This window comes from Pyrus communis, chromosome 16 (assembly GCF_963583255.1).
Source record: "Pyrus communis chromosome 16, drPyrComm1.1, whole genome shotgun sequence".
NCBI classification, from domain to species: domain Eukaryota; kingdom Viridiplantae; phylum Streptophyta; class Magnoliopsida; order Rosales; family Rosaceae; genus Pyrus; species Pyrus communis.
In genome coordinates this window covers 1,635,061-1,657,174 of record NC_084818.1, presented here as the reverse complement: position 1 = coordinate 1,657,174, position 22,114 = coordinate 1,635,061, and the positions used below count along the sequence as shown (strand labels likewise).

The 22,114-nt window shown below is 37.3% G+C and overlaps 3 protein-coding genes across 3 annotated transcripts; 1 reads left to right on the top strand and 2 right to left on the bottom strand.

Annotated features, from left to right (window-relative positions):
- Nucleotides 1-1,174: 1,174 nt before the first annotated feature.
- On the bottom strand, nt 1,175-4,902 carry LOC137721070 (uncharacterized). Its single transcript, XM_068460192.1, has 3 exons — nt 2,642-4,902; nt 2,354-2,542; nt 1,175-1,830 (listed from the first exon to the last, which is right to left on the bottom strand). The coding sequence occupies exons 1-3, from the start codon at nt 4,900-4,902 to the stop codon at nt 1,242-1,244; spliced, it is 3,039 nt and encodes a 1,012-aa protein (XP_068316293.1). The 3' UTR covers nt 1,175-1,241.
- Nucleotides 4,903-6,130: 1,228 nt separating this feature from the next.
- LOC137720774 (uncharacterized) lies at nt 6,131-8,016 on the top strand. The gene is made up of 2 exons (XM_068459889.1): nt 6,131-6,660; nt 7,567-8,016. The coding sequence occupies exons 1-2, from the start codon at nt 6,272-6,274 to the stop codon at nt 7,670-7,672; spliced, it is 495 nt and encodes a 164-aa protein (XP_068315990.1). The 5' UTR covers nt 6,131-6,271; the 3' UTR covers nt 7,673-8,016.
- A 222-nt stretch (nt 8,017-8,238) lies between these two features.
- On the bottom strand, nt 8,239-15,401 carry LOC137720773 (ABC transporter C family member 10). The gene is made up of 13 exons (XM_068459888.1): nt 14,964-15,401; nt 14,460-14,635; nt 12,241-14,305; nt 11,793-12,113; nt 11,629-11,715; nt 10,940-11,524; nt 10,680-10,844; nt 10,179-10,473; nt 9,822-10,036; nt 9,435-9,740; nt 9,254-9,317; nt 8,926-9,165; nt 8,239-8,786 (listed from the first exon to the last, which is right to left on the bottom strand). Exons 3-13 carry the CDS (start codon nt 14,290-14,292, stop codon nt 8,674-8,676), a joined length of 4,443 nt encoding a protein of 1,480 aa, XP_068315989.1. The 5' UTR covers nt 14,293-14,305; nt 14,460-14,635; nt 14,964-15,401; the 3' UTR covers nt 8,239-8,673.
- Between the last annotated feature and the right edge of the window lie 6,713 nt (nt 15,402-22,114).

The window sequence follows — 22,114 nt, the reverse complement described above, 5'->3', positions numbered from 1 at the left end:
TAATCACGATGCTTTAATTTCGCAGTCCGAAAAAATTTTCAGATAAAATTTAGAACACGTTTAGGGAGTGCTTTCAAATTACTAAAGCGATTTTAGAAAAAAAAATGTTTATACAACTAATCTTTAATAAAAATGCAAGTTAATCGTCCAAAAACACTTAACTAGTGCTTCTTTGATGAAACACTTCAGGTGCTTTTAGAGCTCAAAATTATTTTCTCAAGTGGTTTCAGTTATTTAAAAACACTTTCTCAACGAGTTAATGACTCGTGTATGGGGCAACATTTAGCAAGTAACGGCTCTCATGAATTGGATTGTGGTGATGTGAAAGTGGGTTTGGGTAAGTTTAGTTTAGACCAGTCACCAATGTTTAAAATATTCACGGCATTGTTGATATTTTCGTTGAAATATTTTTAAAATTAAGGGTCCATAAGGAAAAGAAGGGTGAAATGCAAACTTCATCCTATATCGGCGAGATATAAGAAAACAACAAATATCAACAATATTTACCAATTAACTACAAAATTTTGCTGAAACCTATTGCAAATTTCAAACTTTAGAATTTTTTTAATAAATTTTTTCTTTAATTTCGACTAGATCTGAATGAGTTAATACTTAATATACTTACCCCATTGTAAATTTTCATCGAAGATAGCCGATATCTATATATTCATTGATATTTCCATAAATTTGCATATTTATATTTCCAACTATATCAATATTTTAAACACTTAGGTCCACATGTTTAATATCCAGTGCATACAAATAGAATGTCAAATCTTTCGAAAAAACTTCAGTAGGAATGCCACTTAAGGGCAACTAGCATATTAAAGAGACCAATGCAAAGTTGGATGGGACTAAAATACATAAAATTTTGTGTTTTGGTGAGATGTGGTCTACAAATGATATAGCATGTGCCCTACGAAAAACGAGATCGGATTACCTAGTTGAAGTTTCTCTTGTATGAAAAATTCAAGAGGGATGTGACGGTTCCGGAAAATAAAAAATCACACATTTTTATTAATAATTTTTTTGTTCGAATTCGGAAATGTTTAGAACTGAACAAATGGAATAGTAGCTCAGTGATACCAACAATTTCATGTTGCAAATCACAAAAAAAAGGAACTGTTTTACACAAAATTAATGACAATTAGAGTTAAACAACAGAAGCTTGCACTTTAAATTGTTTTTTTCTGCTGCTTTTGGTATGTATATGCTTTTCCCTGTCTCGATGTAGTTCCAATTCACTGGTCATCATCCGGGAACAATGCTTTCGTAACAGAGCCGCACGGCTGTCTACTGTATTCTCGGTAATCTTCATCGTCATCCCAGCTGCATTGCGAGCATGAACGTTTGATTCCTGTCATTGGGGTTTCACATACTCTGTCATCACATGAACCTCTATGATCCTTCCTTTTAAACAGCTTTCGAAGCGGATTTGACTTTGGTTTCAATGGTTTCAGCTGTTTTGGGGCCCAAACTCTCTGCAAATCGGGCATCCCTCTTGTGGATGAAGCAAATCTCCGAGCCCTCTCTCTCCTCTCTTGAGCTTCAAGAAGCTTGCGAGCATGGTCATCCTCTTGTTTGATCTCTTCAGCGCTTGGTCTTCCAATATCAGTTTTCAGCAGATGAAGAGACTCACCTTCTGCTGATAATGAGTCCCAGATTCTACAACTTTCATCCACTTCGTCTCTCTTTGGTTTTTCTTTACAGGAACGATTGCTATCCTCACTGTTGAGTAAACTATTAGGGAGTTCTTCCTCATCAGCAAACAGCAACAAATCCATTTTTGTATAGATTTTGTGAACCACATCTTCAAGTGTCTTACAGTACCTGAAAATTTCCAAATTCAAAGATTAATCTGTCTGCTTAATTTTCCATCTCAAACAAAAATTCATCGCCTGCACATGTACTTCAGGAAAACTAATTGCAGGAATGAATTATTTAAACTCCGTTTCACGGATCATACTGTAGACTAATATGCTATAGCAGAAGTTGAATAAACATATTCCTCACTCGTCCAGAAAAACATGAGTACGATGTGCGCATAACTGGCCTATATCCGCAAATCTACACTAATAAGGAAACACACTCAACTCATCTAAGATTATAAAGATAATTACTTTCCGTATTTAGCATTACTGCAAAGGTAAGTAGGAGAGCATTTGTTAGATGGGTAGTAATATCCCACGGGAAAGTGGAACACAGTGGAACCGGAAATGTGTATTTGATGAGATATGAACGATAGACTGAATGAGTGTGGAGAAAGCCATAACGCCTCAGTAAAACATCCATCATAGAAAGTAAAGAATAATACGAAAGGCAGGGGGTTTCAACTCTGGTATAGATTTATTACCTGCTTTTTATGATCTTTTCAACATAATCATCTACACTCCAGTCACCAAAGAAGCCCTCCAGATGACATCGAATTTTCTCCAAAAACGAGCAAATCTGTTTTACAAACTTCTGTTTCATAGATTCTGCAATACTTGCACCAACCTCTGATTGTAATACCTCCATCCGGAAAAATATCTGCAATTCATATCTAGTACTAGGTGAAGGAAAAGTGTAAATGTAATTGGAGACAGTTAAGATATAAATGCATAATACAGAAGACAGTTCAGATATAAATGAAAAAGGATACTCTCGAACTATTTTTCCAGAAGTAAGTCCTTCGGATTCTGAATCAGATGCTTTAACAGATGGGCCGGAGCTTTTCTGCTTTGCAGTGATATCCTTGGGATCTCTGAGTAGAAGTTTTAACACCTCAGCAGCAACCACATCATCAGTAGCACCAGACTTTACAAGGGACGATTGACTCTCTGAAAGCGCTTCTGTTTCCTGCTTTTTATTTAACCAATACACAGATGAATTCACAAGCCGATATGCCAAAGCCCCCAAGTCTACTGCTTCATATTCAAGTCCCTGTTGTATCTTGCTGGATAGACTACTGAAAAAAGCTTCCGACGTTTCTGATCTAAATTCCAAAGCAGCTTCATCTTGTATACCAGAAGCCACAGTCAAAGAATTTTCTCTAATGGAAGGAGATGAAGAAATTGGCTGCTCACTTTCTTGGTGTAAGCTATCCAACCTATTGTCCATCTCTTTTTTATTGAGCTGGTCTATCTGGGATTCTTTCTTCACTATTAGGCCACAATCACTAGACTTTTTAATCTGTTTCATCCAGCATTTCAGAAATCTCATTTTTTTTGAGTTATAACATTCCCTGGCAAAGTAAACCTCTTCCAAACCTATCTCTGAGTGTTCAAATGCTGCCTTGCAGAAGGCACTCCATGTGAGATCTTGTAGCAAAGGTGAATTTCTTTTGTTGTTCCGCTTCCTTCCCTCCTTGCCAGCAGAATGCTTATTAGATGGCCCAGTTTGGTCCAAATCAGCATTCGGATCGCAAATCTTATTCTTCATCTTTGGACTTAATTGGTCTGCTTTTGCTCCACCAATATCATGCACTTTTGTCTGAGGGTGAAATCCTTCATCCACAATAAACAGCAGAGCCGAGGAAACTGTGAAAGGTTTGAGAATTCCTGTAGACGATACACCACTGTCACTTGAAAGGGACACTAATGCTCCGTGAACATTCCTATATAAGAAACTCAAGAGAATCTGCCAAATGGGAGCTGATTTTCTGTTCGCATTCTCTCCCAAGTCCACTGCTAGCATTTCTAGAACCTTATCTGCATAATAATTACCAGAACTTTCTTTTCCATCTTCACCAGGTTTTTCCGAAACATCACAGACAAGGAGAGGATCAGATAAGGGGCCCTTGAAATTCGAAAACTCATTGTACTTTTGCAAAGCCTTAACCTGGAACTTTGTCACGCCTTTGCCGAAATTCCCCCAGAACAATTCTTTCAGTTTACCACCTTTTGTTTGTGAATTTAGGATTTCTAGGGAAAAGAAAGCATCATCAGCTGCATTTCTAGGCAACATCTTCAAATCAACCAATTGAAGATCACAAAACTTGCATTCCAAAAGCTTCCCACTTACATCTAAGATCTCGAGACTCAACTGCGCATTGACTTTCTTATGACTATCATCACAACCGAAAAACTTGGATGAAATCCCAATCTCGGGATAAATCAAACCAAAAGGAACAAGAGCAGAACCAAGAATAATCGAACCAGTCGAGCAAAATCCCCATCCCAAACTCCTAACCCCACTCTCGAAAAACCCAAATCTCGTCTTATCCTCATCGTTCCCAACCTTACCCTCACCACATTCTAATTCATACCTGACATCAACCCAGCTACATTGAATATCTCTACTCAGAAATGCATCGTTCACATTCTCAAAGAAACCCCGAAATCTCTCAGAAAACGCATTCACATTTTCCAAAGACTCGTCACCCACACCCACACCCACATTCAGGAATTCCGTCAAACAGTTTGCAGACACGCAGACGGGCGAAAACAGAATTACCAAATTAGACCTCACGGCAACTGAATCACTATTCGAGAACATACCTGTCATTGGATCGCAGATCACGGAGTCCCAGGCGTAGTCGTGCACGAGCTGGCGCAAGGAGGCGGCGAAGCACGAAGCCCGGGGCGGCGATGCCGAGTCGCGGCGAAATGCGGGGAGGGAATTGAGGGTTTGGGAGAGGGAATTGAAAGTGGGGCCGGGGAGGTGGAAAGAGAGGGAGAGAGAAGTGGGGAGCTTGGAGGAGGAGACCAGCGGAGAGAGGGAGGAGAAGAAGGGTCTGAAGGCGAAGAGAGAGGCGGAGAGAGGAGGGAAAGAGAGGATGGTTTTGACGGCGGCGAGGAGGGCTTTGAGAAATGGAGCTGGGTTTTGGAGGTGGAGGAGTGGGTTGAGGTCTAGGAGGAGGACGATGCGCTGCGTTTTGCCGTAGTCGGCGATTGGGTCGCCGGAGCTCCGATCAGATGCCATCGCATTTGCAGTAGGAGAAAGAGACGGACTTTGGCTGCAGAGAAGAACGGAGATGCAAATGCGGAATTAAGGAACAGTAAACCCAATGCGCAGTCGTTTTAGGAGAAAAACGACGATGCGGTAGATGCTTAAGCGGGAAACCAAATTTTGGCGGTAAAGGAAATGTTTTAATCTGATCAAGGACCTGTTTGGACTGCTTCTAAATTGGTTAAAAGAGCTTTTGACATCAGTTGAAAAAGTAAAAATATTTGAAGTACTTCTTCACTTGAAAAAAAACACATGGTTTTTAACAAAAATTTCAACATGATTTGAATGAAAGTGTTTTCCAAAAGTATTATGAATAGATATGCTGTTCAATATGCTTATAAGAAAATTACTTTTTGCAAACAATGTCGAGCTCGTTTGTAATTACTTTTAAAATAATTGAAAGTGTATTTTGTAAAAATGTTTTTAGAACTAATATTTAGTAAAAATGCAAGTGAACCTTAAAATATCACTTCAAGAATAGAACAACCAAAGGGGCAAAAACAGAACAACCAAATTAAACCTCACAGCAACTGAATCACAATTTGAGAACATACCAGTCACCAAATCGCAAATCGTTGGTTTAGAACCAATATTTTATCTAAAAGCGATTTCAGTTATTTTAAAAATATTTTCAAATGAACCCGTTGCTTTTAGGAGAAACACAATGGTGCAAATGATCCTTAGGTGAGAAGAAAAACTAGACAGAATGTTAGATAGCACATTATGTACCAAATTTTCTTCAACAGGCTGGGACTACTAAGAAGTTCGGAAACTAAATAGTAAAGATTAATGACTCTTTTGGATATGCTTTTAAAATAACTGAAAGTGTTTTTGGTGAAAATGTTTTTGAAACCTATTCTTAATAAAAATGCAAGTAAATCCTGAAAAAACACTTAAGGTGCTTTTGGAACCCAAAAACATTTTATCTAAAAACGCTTTCAGTCATTTTAAAAGTACATCCAAACGAAACATTACTCTAAAAAATCAAACCGTGATGATTGCTTATACGGTCGAACCACTTGAATAGACTGGACTACCGAAGATAAACTCAATACATATACGGATCATTAAAAGGTTAAAAGAGGCCCATAAAGGCCTACGCCCTAGCCCACATGGCTGATTTGGGCCAATCGACCCATCTCAATTATTTTTATTTTTTTAGTTGAAAGAAAAAAAAGGTATACATTTTATCGCCGTGCTCTATCCTCTCCCGAACTCCAAACATGGAGAAGATAATGAGCTCTGTTCCAAACTTTCTCTCTCTTCAAACCCGAAAGCTGCAAACTTTCTCTCTCTAAAATCCAACCCCCCAAAAGTTGCAAAATTACAACAGAGTCCCAACATGTCCGCCATTTCTCTCACCAAGTTCATCGTCTTCTCTTCCATCGCCTCCTCAACTTTCCCAAAATATCCAACTCCTTACCCTTCACTTTCACCCAAACGCCCACCGTATCCCCTCACTCACTCTTCCAGAAAGATTTCGGTCTCGGTATTTTCAAAGCCTTCCGAGGCGGAGGAAGACGAGGAGCTCCCGTCGGCGCCGGAGGACGAGTGGCTGAAGAAGCTGCCGGACAAGAAGAAGCCGCTGTACGCCCACAGCCTCCCCTGCATCGAGGCCTGGCTGAGGAACTTGGGGTTTTACCAGAGCAAAGAGGACCGGGCGGTTTGGCTGGTGGAGAAGCCCGAGTGGCACGCCCAGCTCTCGCTCGACATCACCGATTTGTATGTGAGGTTGGTTTTCTGTTTTCTCTTCTGGGTTTCTGCCATTTCTGCTGTACGCACACACACACGTATATCGGTATATGTATATGTTGGCTGAATTTTTGGCTGATGGATTGATTTGGTGGCTTAGTTAGGGGTTTAGAGTTAATTTATAGAGAAAAGATGATGAATTTAATTAGATTGTGTGTTAGGTTTTAGAATTTACATTTTGTTTTGTTGCGATATGAGTCGGGTTGCTGTGCGATTGAATTGGATACTGGATTTTATAGAGGAAGGAGTAGACAAATGTAGTGAAAGTAGAGTGGACAATTTGTGGATGGTATACTCCGATAGAAGCGGATTTTCGCTAGGGCCTCTATGAGTCTTTCATGCCTTTGGTCCATTTATGGCTTCCAGTTTCGGTAAGTGAGTGGTTTACTGTGTTAACTTGATTCAGTTGGCCGGTTGAATTGGAGGTAATGATGGTGGATGCCACTGGGATTCCTGGCACTAGTGTGGATTCACGGAAAAAATGGGAAAGGAGTCGACGTTGTGGTAGAATAGGAACGATATAAGAGTTTGTTTAAAGCTTTCTGTAGGATTGGCCTGATTGGGTATGCGTCTAAGTCCCCTTATCACATTCTAAGTTTCACGAATGAGATTGTGCGCTTGATGACATGAGTTAGTTATAGACGATAGGAAATGGCGGTGATGGTTGAAAGCGGGAAGCTTGAGGTTGTGGGGAAAGATGGAGGTGAAAACGGACTGATTACTTGAAAGCGTTCGTATTACCCTGCATCACCTCTAGTTTTTCCTTTTCACATGGCTGTCTCTCCCCTTTTTTCTTGGCGATCATCACGTGGAATTGTTTCTTTTTTCTGAACCTTTTTGTTATATCAAATATTACCGCTGCTAAATATTGAACTGGTGATGTAGGTATCTAAAGACTGGACCGGGAAACCTTGAAAAAGATATGGAGAGGCGATTTAGTTATGCACTGAGCAGAGAGGACATCGAGAATGCGGTGCTTGGAGGACCTTGAGGACAACAAAACGATTGTTCCTGCAGGCACGTAGTATGCTCTTCTGAATTTATCGACCTCCCAGAAGGCACCTATTACTTCACTGGTTGACGGACTTGTGTGAATAGGTTACTCTTTATTCGTAAGAAAGTATCAGCCTATCCACACTAGGACTTTTGAGACGAATAATAGGCTGTGTTATTTATAACTTAAATTAGTCCTCATAAGAGCCTTTGTGATCAAAATAGTTATTTTTAGGTTACAGCTAGTACTTTAGGGAGGTGCTGAATGGTGCAAATGCTTTAGACAATTTCAGATTGAATGTATACTTCTTTTCATGATAAAATCGAATGTATACTTCTCTACGATTAATCTTCAATTTTATTTTCCTTTGAACGCAAATGTAGATGATGTTAATAGTACGTAACTAGCCTGATCAGCATTTCTGTAATCAGCGCTCAGTCGCGTGATGCAGAATTGGAAAATTCTTTTTTTTTCGAAGTTATACAGAATGAAAGAAACACAATGTGCGATTTTCGTAAATTTAGAAGAAGAGCCGATTGCACTGCAGCAAAATGCTGTAACAATTTTCGAATTGGATCTATATACTTCTCTTTTATTGATTTTAAAATGTATTGTCCTTCTCTTGCGTTTGACAACAACTTGCCGCGCAAGAAATGTCCATAACCAGTTTCTGCATCATGATATATACAATACAGTTCATCAATCACGATCAGCGTTTTAGATTACATTCATCGCCATGTTTTAGATTACATTCATCGCCGTGGCTGGGAACGGATACCTACAACCTTATGCAACCTGATGTGCTACTATTGATCTCAACTAAGTAGTCGATTATTCTTCATTGCCTTCGAGAAAATAAGGTAGAGAGATTATACACACGCTTCTTCGGGCCAGCAACGTTCTATAGTTTACACCAGTCCTCCTTTTCACTATGTTTCATCTCTTTGCTACCCAGCCGTGGCAAAATGGCAAGATGAAACAATGAAACACCGCTACTTTCAGTGCGATTCTGCAGACTGGAGATGAGACCAGTATTCCTTGACAAGCTGCCCAAATAGCGAGCCTTCTCTTCTCATCAAGTTCATTGGCTCGTCATACTCCACAATTTGTCCTGAAATAGATAAACGTGTTTCATCAATGTTACTCTCTTTTTCGAACAATTATGAACGAATAAAAACTGGTATATGTTGTATACTTGGATGAGATCACGAGAAGCATTTTGAAAGAGAGAGAGAGAGAGTGAAACTCACCGTCACTGATGGCAAGAACCATTGAACAATCCATCACAGTCGGTATCCTGTGAGCTACCGTGATCACAGTGCAGTCTGCAAATTCAGTTCGGATAGTTTTCTGAAGAATCGTATCAGTGGCATTATCAATTGATGCGGTTGCTTCATCAAGCACCAGTACCCGACTTCTTCTCAAAAGGGCACGCCCCAAACAGAACAATTGCCTTTGTCCCATGCTCCAGTTTGATCCATCTTCCACAACTGAGTAACAGGGCACCAGTTAATACCGCTGATCACAATTTCACAAAACAAAACGCTCTCCACCATACTGATACACCAAAAATCTTACCTAAGGAGTCTAAGCCGCTTTCCTTCTCCTGAACAGGCTCTCGAAGCTGACACTTCCCAAGAACCTTCAGTACGTACAAATAAGTCAGTCAGTTGCTTAGTTCAAAATTTCAACCATACTGAATTAAACAGTCAAAAAGGAATACTACAGCAAACAAGCATTATATAACTCGACAGTATACCTCCCATATTTCGTCATCTGAATGTTGAGACAAGGGATCCAAGTTGTATCTCACAGTTCCGTTGAAAAGGGTAGGATCTTGAGGTATTATTCCAAAACGCGACCTTAGATCATGCAATCCGATTGTAGAGATGTCAATGCCATCAACTATAATCTTCCCTCCCGCTGGCTCTACTAAACGAAATAGAGCACCTATGAGAGTAGACTTTCCACTGCCTGTACGACCAACAATACCAATCTTGTGTCCTCCTTCAAAAATGCAACTGATCCCACGAAGAACGAGTGGTGTATCGGGCCTATATCTGATCTGTTATGATATGAAAATTCTCAGTAAGCTTCTTTGAGGTAAACCTTGACTAGTTCTAGCACTAAATCAACCAATATTTACCTGCAAATTTTGTATCTCCACTTTACCTACAGTGGGCCAATTGGTTGGAGGACGGTTTCCTTCTACTACTTCAGGGGCTTCACTCGGTATATTCGTGTACTGATTTAGTCTTTCAACAGAAATAATGTAATTTGCGATGCTGCACTGGTTCTGAATTGAAAACATCAAGGAAACGTTCAATGAAAGACCATAAGAAAGTGCCATTCCGATGAATCCTGCAGTGACACGGTAATTGCTATAAGTGTTGATAGTTTGAAGTCATACTACATATATAAGAGCTGTCAAAATTACTCAGAAGATTGCAACACTGAGAATGTCAGGATTCTTTTCCCTTTTATCAAAGTTCGGAAAACTTACCAGCGCTGAAAGTTCCAGGAGGAAGCAAAGTCATACAGAGTGCTGCAGAAGAAAGAACGGTTGCGCTTATAAATTCTAGCCGTAGGATCAACCATTCATTCGCTGCAAAACTGTGGAAATAAGGACTAGCATTTGTGTCAATGAGATCAAAGTTCTTCTCCAAGAACCGCTCTTCTTCATGGAAAGCTCTTATTGTAATCGCTCCTGACACCGACTCTGCTACATGGTTCGCTACAAGGGACTTAGTTGTGCCATTGATTCGCATCAACTCTTTTCCAGTCGAAAAGTAGTATTTCTGAAAACAAGAAATGGCATATCCACAGATGTTATTTCGGAAGAAGTAAATTACTTTGCTATTTCAGTTTCAAGTTCCGATTTTTCCTCAATTTCTAATAGAGAGAAACATCATAACACATAACACTTTGATAGAATCATGCAGCCAGTTGAACGAATACAGATTCTTCCTAGTATAAGGAATAAAAGAACTTGGTACGGCATTACCTGTAGGGAAATTGCCACATAGATCATCGGTATGGAGACAAACAGGACTTGCCAGGTAACAACAGCCAGTACTCCTAGATTGGAATAAGCGTTCATAGTAGCCCCACACGCAAAGATTAGGTTGAACGGAATATCAAGATCTACAATGCTCAGATCAGATGAAACCTACCAAAAAAAAAGAAAAAAAAGCAACGCAAAAAGATGTTAGTTCGTTGAATGCTTACTAATCTATAAGCACACTTTCTGTTTGAAATGCATACCCGACTAAGTATCCTTCCCAGAGGTGTTGAGTCATAAAAAGACATGGGTGCACGGAAAAGGGAACTCAGTAGCTGTGAGAACAAAGACTGAGATGCCTCAAGACCCAAAATAACTGTTAAAATAGATCTGAACAGTAAAACAAATGTTGCGCAAAATCCAATCAACAAGTAAACCACAATCAATCGCAATGTGCTAACATTGGGATTGTCAACGTTAGCAGCCATCCAAGAGTTCTGCCCTATCTGACTCATAACGAAAATTAAGTGTAAAAGAACCGCCACTGAGAAGTACAAGAATCCATTCTTCTGCTTCAAATACAGTATGAACGGCTTCACACCTAGTTCTCCTGTTTCTCTCTCTTCTCGTTTAATCAATTGGTCACCTCTTTCTGGTTTGAGTTGCTTTTCTACATATGTCTTCTTAATCTCTCTGGACGATATTCCAGTTTGGGCCGCAGTGGCATCTGCAAGCCTTTCAGAACCAGCAGTTTCTTTGTGTGCATTCACAAGATCCTGAAATTCTTGGCTTGAGGCCAATAGATGGTGATAAGGAGCTGCTTGTAGGATTTCCCCATCTAACATCAACTGAAAAAAAAGTTAATTAGAAGTTATTCTTGGAAAAACCGCTTCTGCTATGAAAATAGCGATGAATAAAAATCCGAATAGCCTAGAGTTAAAAGTAGACTAACCAAAACAGAATCAAATGCAGGCAGGAAATCAACTTGATGGGTCACAAGTAAAACCGTCTTCCCTGAAAGTGCTTCCATAACATATTCCTGCCAATGTACAAGTTAGCACTAAAAGCCAGACGATAATCAACAAGGCACTGCCAATGTTAGGATAGAGTACTTACATTGAATAAGTTTGTAGCAGTATGTGCATCAACAGCACTGAATGGATCATCCAAGAGATATATATCAGCATTCTGATAGAGAGCACGGGCAAGTTGGATTCGCTGCTTCTGACCACCGCTCAGATTGACCCCTCTCTCCCCTATTTCAGTAAGGTCGCCATAGGGAAGCAGCTCAAGGTCCTTTACGAGTGAACACCTCTCCAGTGTTTCTCGGTATCTTTCAGTATCCATAAGAGAACCAAACAAAATATTTTCTTGGATCGTCCCTGTCTGAATCCATGCTGTTTGAGAAACATATGCAGTCTTCCCAAAAACTTGAATCTGAAAGTCAAGAAGAGAAATTAAAGATGATACTTACATAAGGTGAAAAGTGATATCTGTTGAGAGTCTCTGCACAATATTGAATCGTAATTGTTAGCTATCCAGGGAAAGTAAAGCGGCAACTTACATTTCCTCGAACATTTGGAATTTCCCCAAGAATTGCAGCTAAAAGGCTTGATTTGCCTGAGCCGACTTCTCCACATATAGCAACCTTTTCACCAGGACTAACCTCTAAGTTTATGTTTCTCAGAGTGGGCTTCGAAATATTCTCCACCCATGAAAAATCAGCCGACTTAATGACAATGGAGTGGGATACATTCTCCATGTTCCTCTTCTGGACATTTGAAGTCTGCAGTTCTGGTGCCTCAAGGAATTTCACAACACGTTCAAATGCAACCTTCGCTTGAATGACAACCCCAATAACCTCAGGAATCAATCTAATGGGATCCTGAACAAGGCGTAAAGTTGCTACGAATGTAAAAACATTGTTTGCATGCAACGGAACCTTGAGAAAATAACATGCCCCAAAGGTTGCAGCGGACACCAAAACAGGGGACGACCAAAAGAGATAGGTATTATATGCTTTTCTATACTGCACTGCAGATAACCATTTGTGCTCCTCCTTCCTTAACCTCTCTATCGCTTTCTTGAAATGAGTTTCCCATGCATATAACTTCAACACCTTCATGTTCACAAGAGCCTCGGAACTAGCCTTCAGTCTTTCGTCTTGTGCCACCATAAGCTTAGACTGAAACTTATGTTGTAACTTGGCAAGTGGAGCATTGCAAATCACTGTCAAAACTATCACCACCAACGCTGCAATTGTAGCCAGGCCAACTGCACGGAAAAGAATCACCAACGCAAGACAGAGCTGGAGGCTAGTCGTCCAAGTTTGGTGGAACCAATATGGGAACTCTCCGATCCTATAAGCATCCACTGTAACATAATTCATTATCTCCCCGCCTGAGTGTGTCAACTTAGCAGCATTCGATAATCTCAATTGCTTCTTGTAAATGGCCGATGTGAGTAAAGACTTGATTTTCACACCAATAAGCCTGGATCGTAAGTACCACTGCCGTTGTGAAATGGATTCCGTGATCTTTGAAAGGAAAAGTGCTGCGGCTAACGCATAACCTTCGTATTTGAAGCTTCCTTTTCCCTCGGCAACCAATATGAAGGAGTTAAGAACCAGTGGACAAGCAGAGACGGTGAGTACCTTTAGCAAAGCAAAGAAGCCAGACAGTAAAATGTCTTTCCAGTGGCACATGACTATTGTTCTTAGTACTGAAGGTTGAGAAGAAGATTCGATTTGTTTCTGTTTGTTCAACTGCTCCAAGTACTGCAAATAGCAACTTTCTGCTCGATCTTCCTCACGCAGCTTGGGTATATCTTCTTCCTCTAGCGTTTTCTCCCTACCCTTTTTCATCAGTGAGTTCAGCCACCAGATTGTGGCCTTATTGAAAAATCCAGCTTTGCTAAACGGCGTAACATGATCACTTTTACAGATGCCCCCGTTGGGCTCACCATTCAGAGGCGTATAAAGGCCAGTTGCGGTGATGCTCTCGTCACCATCTCCATATTTACTCCCCTTATACACACATAACAACAACAATGTTGCTCCTGGGAAAGACAATATATCTAATACAGTCTTTACTGACAATTCTTTTCTGAAAATGGCAGCAAAGAGCGATGCAGCGCAGACGACTCCAGAAAACAAGAATGCAAGGATAGACAACAATCTTGACGGCTTCCTTGGAAGCTTTCTTCCGCGGATGCTTACAGTTAAACCAACTACCAACCATGTGAACCCTTGAAACAACGAAAGTAGCCACCAATTCAAAGGCAAAGCAGTACCAGTAATCCTCAGGCTCTCTTCCAGAATCCAGACTCCCAACCCCAAGTACACGATTCCAAGGCAGCCATTGACAACCGCAGAGGCTATCTGCAAACCCGAAAAGCCTTGATATCGGGCTGGAATGTGAAGTGATTTCGACGAGGACTTTTGAAACATGATGAACAAGAGCATTGCTAGAAGCAAAATGTCAAACCCAATTATCGACACATGATTGATGCATGAAGAAGGATGAAACACAGACTGAAGAGTTAAAGTGAATGCCCTTCCAGCTTCATCCGAAAGACCGGATTCCCCACAAAACGCATTCCACAAATCCTCCATCATGCTTTAATTAACTCTGCAGTTACACAATGCAAGAACATACAACAAGAAACAATCAGATAACCCCAGAAACACAAATTAACAAAATCTTGGGGGAAATATTGAAAAAAAAAATGCAAACTTGAAGATTCTTAACATCAACTTAGTCCAAAGAATTAAAGGGCATATACCTTTTTGTTTTGCTTTGATACAAGCGATACTGGAAAAATGGGTTCAAACTCAGGATCTTGGGTTTCGGGTGCAAGAGTAAACGCTCTTAACCACTCGAATGGCCCGAGAACAGGATGTCCTCCTCCTCCTCTTAGGCCATTACTTCACAGAAAGCAAAACACCAAAGCAATAGGTCCTATAAAAACAACCCAATTTGTCACTCAGCTGTCCAAGTTAGAAAGAATGTCCGGAAATTCAATCAAACAGTGTGCATATTTGAAACTACGAAGGGAAGATGTGCAAATTGTTGAGGTAAATTCGACATGCGACGACACGTTAAAATAATACGACAACAATCACGTATTTGCCTTGTGTTTAACAGCGACGTAAAGTTAAAATATTTGGTGGAAGAAAAACAGATGAAGCAAAGCAATTCAAGACCAATCAAACAACTTTACATATAATAATATAATAAAAATTGCAATGAAAAATAATAATTAAAAATTAAGGGGTTTTGGACTAACCAGGAAACCCAAGAAACCCGAAATCTTCAATGTCCTTTTTGCAAAACCCAGAATTTAATTTCTTGAATTTGTTTATTTTTTAGTTCTTCTAATTTTCTTGAAAGAAAAAGATGGAGTCTTTGCACTCGGCTGGTGATGGGCTCCGAGTTTATGGTGCATTAGAGACTGACAAAGCGTGGGTTTAGACAGAGAAAGAGAGGAGAGAGAATGGCTGAGCTTTTAGTCCCTTTTTTTCCTCGAATAAACGAAAGAAATGGTTGCAAAATTTGCAACTGCGAGTCAAGAAGTTGTGGATTTATGAGAGAGAGACAGGGAGGGAGAGATTTGGTGTGGTGTAGGTCGGAGTCCGTATGTCGTCATGGCTCACGTCTCTGCGTCTTGGAAACATGTGGGCTTGTTCGTCCGTCGGTTCCTTTTCTCTGTGTGATCCCAGCCGTACTGGGATTCTGTGGCTAAGCAGGCGCAACTGCCCAGATTTTAATATGCATGTATATTCAAATAAGAACAAAACTTACGTATTATTAAATAGAAAACACCGAATTTTTTTGTATTTGTCAAACACCAATCAAATTGAAAATCTTTTATACTCGTTTGGAAAATACTTTCAAATAATTGAAAGTGTTTTTAGAAGAAATCATTTTGGCAAGTACCAGTTATGTATTTTTTGTAAGAAGTAATTCAAGTATTTTTTTAAGATTAAATTGTATTTTTACCAAGGATTTGTTTTAAAACATTTTCTACAAACAGTTTCAGTTATTTAAAAACACTTCACAAACGAGAAATTGGTCATCTACAATTATGAAACTGAAAGACGGTTTTAGGGACTATAAAGGTAGGGGTGTGCTATCCACACATCATTTTTTTACTTCTTACACATCTTTTGTTAATTTTTGTCATTTGATCTTCTTTAATTCATCTGATCCGACGATCAAAATTTTTAAAAATGTGTGGATATCACTTCCCTAAAAGTATCACAATGAGTATGACATGCTTATTTATTTTGCGTGGTATAAGAAAAGAAATCCCCAGGGTGAAGAAATGAGAGTTCAATAAATTATCTTCTCCGGTCCTAGTTGATATAATTTTCCTTTTATGTGAATTCTTAAGATTTTAATGTGAAACACGTATTAATATTTATTTATTATGAGCAAGTAAACACATGGAAAATTACAATTTAATATTCAAGTTTGAGTAGCAAGTGAAGAATTATTAGAATAATTTTAGCATTCATTATGTGTGACTCGTGTCATTAATTCTAATGCGTATTTAAACGATTAAACGATTTTTAGATATAAGTTTGTCGACTTAGAGATGATATGGTCAAGTCAATAAAGATAATCAAAATCACAAAGATAAGGTATTGAAAATGATTTAAGATAATATTTTTAAAATTGAGAATTTTAACGAAAAATCACATTTTTATACTAAAATGTCAATTCTGGTAATATTCACTTTATCCTTTATTTTGTCTTTATTGTCAAAACTCAAAGTTTTGAAGCCATTTCACTAGTTTTATTTTTAAAATTTGGAAATCAAATTGGATGCAATTTCGAGGTTAGATCGATGTACTTATTTGCCAATTACAGAAATGACAAATATACTTATAGATCTATCTAACCGGTGAAGCGACTTGTTTTTATTCCAAAGACAATTAAATAATCTGGGTGGTGCTATGTATACTTAATTTATGTACTAAATAATATGACATGTTTTGAACTATAGAAATTTAAGAAATTGTTATTGGTACTCTAAAATTTTTATTCTACACTTCAAACTTTTTATATTTAAAAAAAAAAAATACACTTGTGAGGAGTGTAGAATGATAATTTTTGAGTGCCAATAACACTTTCCTAAATTTATTATAATTATTAATCAGATTTCAACTTAAAATAAATTAAAATTTGACTGGTATCACATCATTTGTTAAAAAATACAGTGCAAAAATTAGTGTCGAATATTACTCAAATAATATAGATGTGAAAAAATAAACGGAAGTAAATATCAATTGTGGTTTTTTTAATACAAGACTTAAAAATACACAAATACACGTATAGAACTGTTATGAAAACAGGAATCTATTGTGGTTTTTTTCAAATGGCTCCACAACTTGAATTAATTACTTTGGAATGTGGTTTCTGCAAACATATATATACACTAATAGTTCAGAAAATAAATTAGTATTGAATTCATTATTTGCTAGATTCAAATCGGCAACCTTTAACTAATAAGTTAAATATATATATATATATATATATATATATATATATATATAAATTGCCTGTAGCACTAAGTGACGAGTTGTATATCTTGAAACTTGCAGTAGTAGTTTTAGGTTTTAATAAAACCTATTTCTTCATAGATACCGTCATACGTAACGATTGAACTCATGTTACCAAAATAATCAAATTGAGTTTGAGATAGTAATTGTATTTAATATAGGTTGGCTTCTCTGCCAGCATGCCATGCATATGCAAAGCTTAGAATTCTAGGTATGTGGGGCGAATGATGATTTTTGTCGAAGGAATGCATCATGCAGATAAATCATGCCCGTCATTTTCCAAACCACCAAAAATGGGCCATATTCCTCAAAGCAAATCGAGGAGGATCGAATATATATGATAGTGATAACTACGTGGTACAATGGAAATGTAATAGACTCCAAGTCAAATTTGTTCTATAAACTTGAGTTCGAGGCAGGAAGCTGGCAACAACACGGATAATTCTTTGGTTGAAAGCACATGTATCATTTAACTATGGTCATGGGTGAGCTGAAATGCCTTCAGCTTTTTCAGGCCTTATTGGGGATTAGTCCTATCCTTTGAGGTTTAAGATACCTCAGGCTTCGGCAAAATATATATGGATAGATAACAGTGAAATATATAAATACTTATATATCACGATAGTAGGCTTATATCATATATAATTGGGGAAGAAAGTTAATGTTTCATTATAGAACTAATTATGCAATATAAGAAATAAGCTAACTCCATAATTTCTTGCATAATAGAATACCGATGTTGACTTTTATCATCATATTCTCACGATTGCTTCAATTCAATTAAGACTCATTTAACATAGCTAAGAGTTCTAAATTCAAAATTATAGAAGACCAACTGGGTCAATTTAGTCAAAAGCAACATGATACACGTTATGCATTATGATCAATAAAGAAATAATTAAGAAGCGTTTGTCGTTTCATAAACAGTATTCTCTATCAAGGAATAATTAAAGGCGGTTCTAATATTATTCATGAACAAATTCTTAGAACTGATACTTCAAACACTGCTACTGATGAGCGATCCATGAAACCATTATTTGATTCAAGTTGAAGAGTATCCGGAGCATATATATATATATATATATATATATAGTAAAAGTAAAGCAGTTCACAGGATCGAGTTGCATGTATATATATAATTAGCAATCGTCATTTATACATGCGTGTATATGTATGTATATATCTATTATGCCTATATACATATGATATATTGTCCTTTGAGGGATCAGTGGATCACGAAGTAAAGTAGGGTTGCCCTGTAAGTTTGTATTTCAGTATACTTCAAGCTAACAGCCATGAAGTTGACCTGTAGTAAGCTACCAAATTAATGCTTACACTTGATTATCGAAGCTACCAAATTAATGCTGTGGCCTGAAACTGAGAAAAGATACGGGAAAAAAGATAATACTAGGCCACCACACTACCGGCTGATCCAGAAACACGTTCACAAATATCATCAATATAATGAAAGCAATAATATATACAGAAGTTGCGGTCAGTAAAGTCAGAAACATTGAAACACCAAACCATTTAATATAAAGGCCGTATTCAGTGATGATTATCCTGTTACAATAGCGACTCCATTGGCTTTTGCCTTCGGCTTCATCATCATGTTCAGTCACTTCTTTCCAGCATCAGTGCCAAATAGGCGATATGCGGACAATTCATGCGTCTTAGGGAGGCAGATTGCTTCCCTCCAAGGTGTCATTCACATCCACTTCTATTTATGCGATCAGAGTTAAACCACGTCAATATTTTATATTTTTATTGCTTTTTATCTTATTATCTTTATAAAAAAAATTAATATAAAATGTTCACGTGGCTTAACCGTGATCGCATAAAATAGAAGGAGATGAAAAGGACACCAAACAGGCTGACAATTTGTCTCTGCGTCTTAGACCTCTGTTTGAAGTAGGTCTCCTAATTTTTCATACTCTTATATTTAGGACAGATGCACGTTAGGATCAAGGTGGTCTCAGGACTATTTGGATTGTTAGAAAATATATATGTGAAGGTCTTCTGAAAACTATCTTAATGTTTAGTACCGGGCTTTTTTATGTCAACCAAGTATTTGATGTAATGCTTGTTAGGCATATCTCGAAATGTATTGATATCTATCCACATATGCCCAATATAGTGTAACTAATGATAATAATCTCACTAAATGTTGGAAGACATATCTCAATAAATAAACTGATTTGCGCTATTTGCACTCTGTTTCTATTTAGAAAACTTAAATCTTTAACAATAGTCTTTCAAGGTTCAAATCCTGAATTCACTTTATTTTGCAAATATCTTAAATTTTTTATCTTTTATTGTATTTTCGACCAAAGAAAGAGAAAAAAGACAAAGTCTGCTTTATTATTTAAGGACAAATTTAGTTTTCTAAACATTATTCTATATTCTAACGTGCATGCATGCATGAAAAGAAGAATGAGGATTATCTTTAGATTTTTTTTGTGAGGATTCTAGAAATTCTTAAATCGTTTTCGTTCATCGTACATCATGTAATCAGAAATTATTTTAAATTAAATATAAATAATTTATGATAAAAATTGATCGCATAATATAATAAACACGATTTAAAAATCTTTAGAATTCTCGGATCCTCCCGGTGAAAAGACAATGGTTCATCAGTCGTGTGTGCAGGCCAGGTATACAATGGTTCATCAGTCTTTTCAGTCTGTCTTTGTGACGGTGAGAATCTCAAGTGATGTTATCATCCACAGAAATCACATATTTATTTAGCTAAACAATCTATTTTTTTTAGGAAAACTAATGAAAATAATTTTGAAATCTTGAGTTTTAATAATAAAGATAAAATAAAAAGTAAAGTAAATAGTATCAGGATTGACTTTTTGGTATAAAAATATGATTTTTAGTTAAAGTGAATAGTACTGTAGACTTTTCGTTAAAACTCTTTTTTTTTTCCTTTATTTTTCTCCACTGAGAGGGATTTTTTAATATGTTATGAATACGGTTTAATCATAATATATCAAGTATAATAATATAATTAATTTAAAAATTAAAAAAAAATTCTAACTAATTGTGTTTAACTCCACAACTAAAAAAAATTTCGAGTAAATCTTTGTCAAATCCCAAAATTGGGACAACTTTTGTAATTTCTTTTAATTAATATTCTTTTGTTTTTGTCCCTATCCATGCTCAAGGTAGTCGAAAAGTCTCGCTCTTCTCGACCATGCAGATCATGCTCTTTTTTATTTATTACAATAAACAATGAATTCGTCATACATAGCATCATTGCTAGATGCTGATAACGTGGGGAATTTGTATTTTCATTGTTTGAAAGCGATACATAACAAATGTTCCACTAGTCAACCCATCACCACCAAATCTTCCAATATAAACCTACGTTGACCTTATGCAACTATCCTTTTTCAAGTATATTTGGTTTTTGGTTTTGAACATTGGTTCATCTGATCGACAATCAAGTAACGATTAGCAAGTTTATCAAGTGAATGACGTTTTCGATGGTAAATTCTTATGATAAGGTTATTGTGTAATTTAGCTCAATTCCTCCCACTTCTTAATTTAAATATATCGTTGTACTAAAAACTATTGTTTGTAATGGCGTAGCCAGAATTTTTAATAAGGGGAGTCCACCTAACTTTAATGTATTGGATCTCACATTAATAATAATTATTAAGAATTTACAAGTTTAATAATTACAACCTAATTGTGTTATCGTTCCAAAATCGTATGATAATAAACTAATGTTAAATATGTTTTATAAAAAAAAAAGAGATTGAAAAGATAAATACACAATAACAGTATCAAATGTTGATTTAAATTTACTGAAAAAATCAAACAATTTCAAGACTCACATGTTAATAAATTAAAAAACTTGAGGCAAGAATAAAGTGACATGCACATTTAAGTCAAAGTGTCTTAAACCTCCTATGTAAGATCTCATATTGCCCAGGAGAGTGATCCTTATATGTATTTCCCCATCCTTACCTAGCACAAGGCGTTTTGGGAGCTCACTGGCTTTGAGTTCCATGGGAACTCCGAAGTTAAGCGAGTAGCGCGCGAGAGCAATCCCATGATGGATGATCCACTAGAAAGTTCTCGTCTGAGTTCCTAGAAACAAAACCGTGAGAGCGTGGTCGGGGCCTAAAGAGGATAATATCGTGCTACGATGGTGGAGCGGGCCTGAGATGTGGTGAACCCCAGGCCGGGGTGTGACATCCTAATCCCAGATATATGATATTATATCATATTTAATGAAGCAAATATTATTGTACAAATAAAAAAAAATAATAATATATAAGAAGACATATTTCCAAGATATTGAGAAGGGTCAAGTGACCCTTGTTGCCCTTAATTGCCTCAGCCGGTGAACATATGATTTAGCTCAACTCTTCACACCTTCTAATATAAATACATTGTTATATTATAAATAAATAAATATATATGAATTTAATTAGGTCAATTTTCTGATAATCCTTGTGATATAAGTTGGCGTTTTCTGTGATACGGTGATAGAGTAGCCAAATTGCGTTGCGTTACTTCTTAGTCCACTGTCTATCAAAGTGTCCAAAATTACAGTCAAAGATCTACACCCACATCGAAAACATTCGTCGAACTTGGAACTACAAAACAAATAAAAACAAATCATATCGGAATAAATGGTCCGACTTGCACTTATAAGTTAAAAGTTAAAACATTTCCATCACACAAATACATCCACACATATATATATATATTGGATGTTAATTCGATAAGGTCGGCAAGAAGAAAATGGAGTTATAATTATTGAGCATCAGAAAGATGCATTCATGCCTCTCCAGTCTCACCTAACCAGGACATGTGAGAAATGTTGCTACTGCGAATCTTACTGGAAACGTTGTGC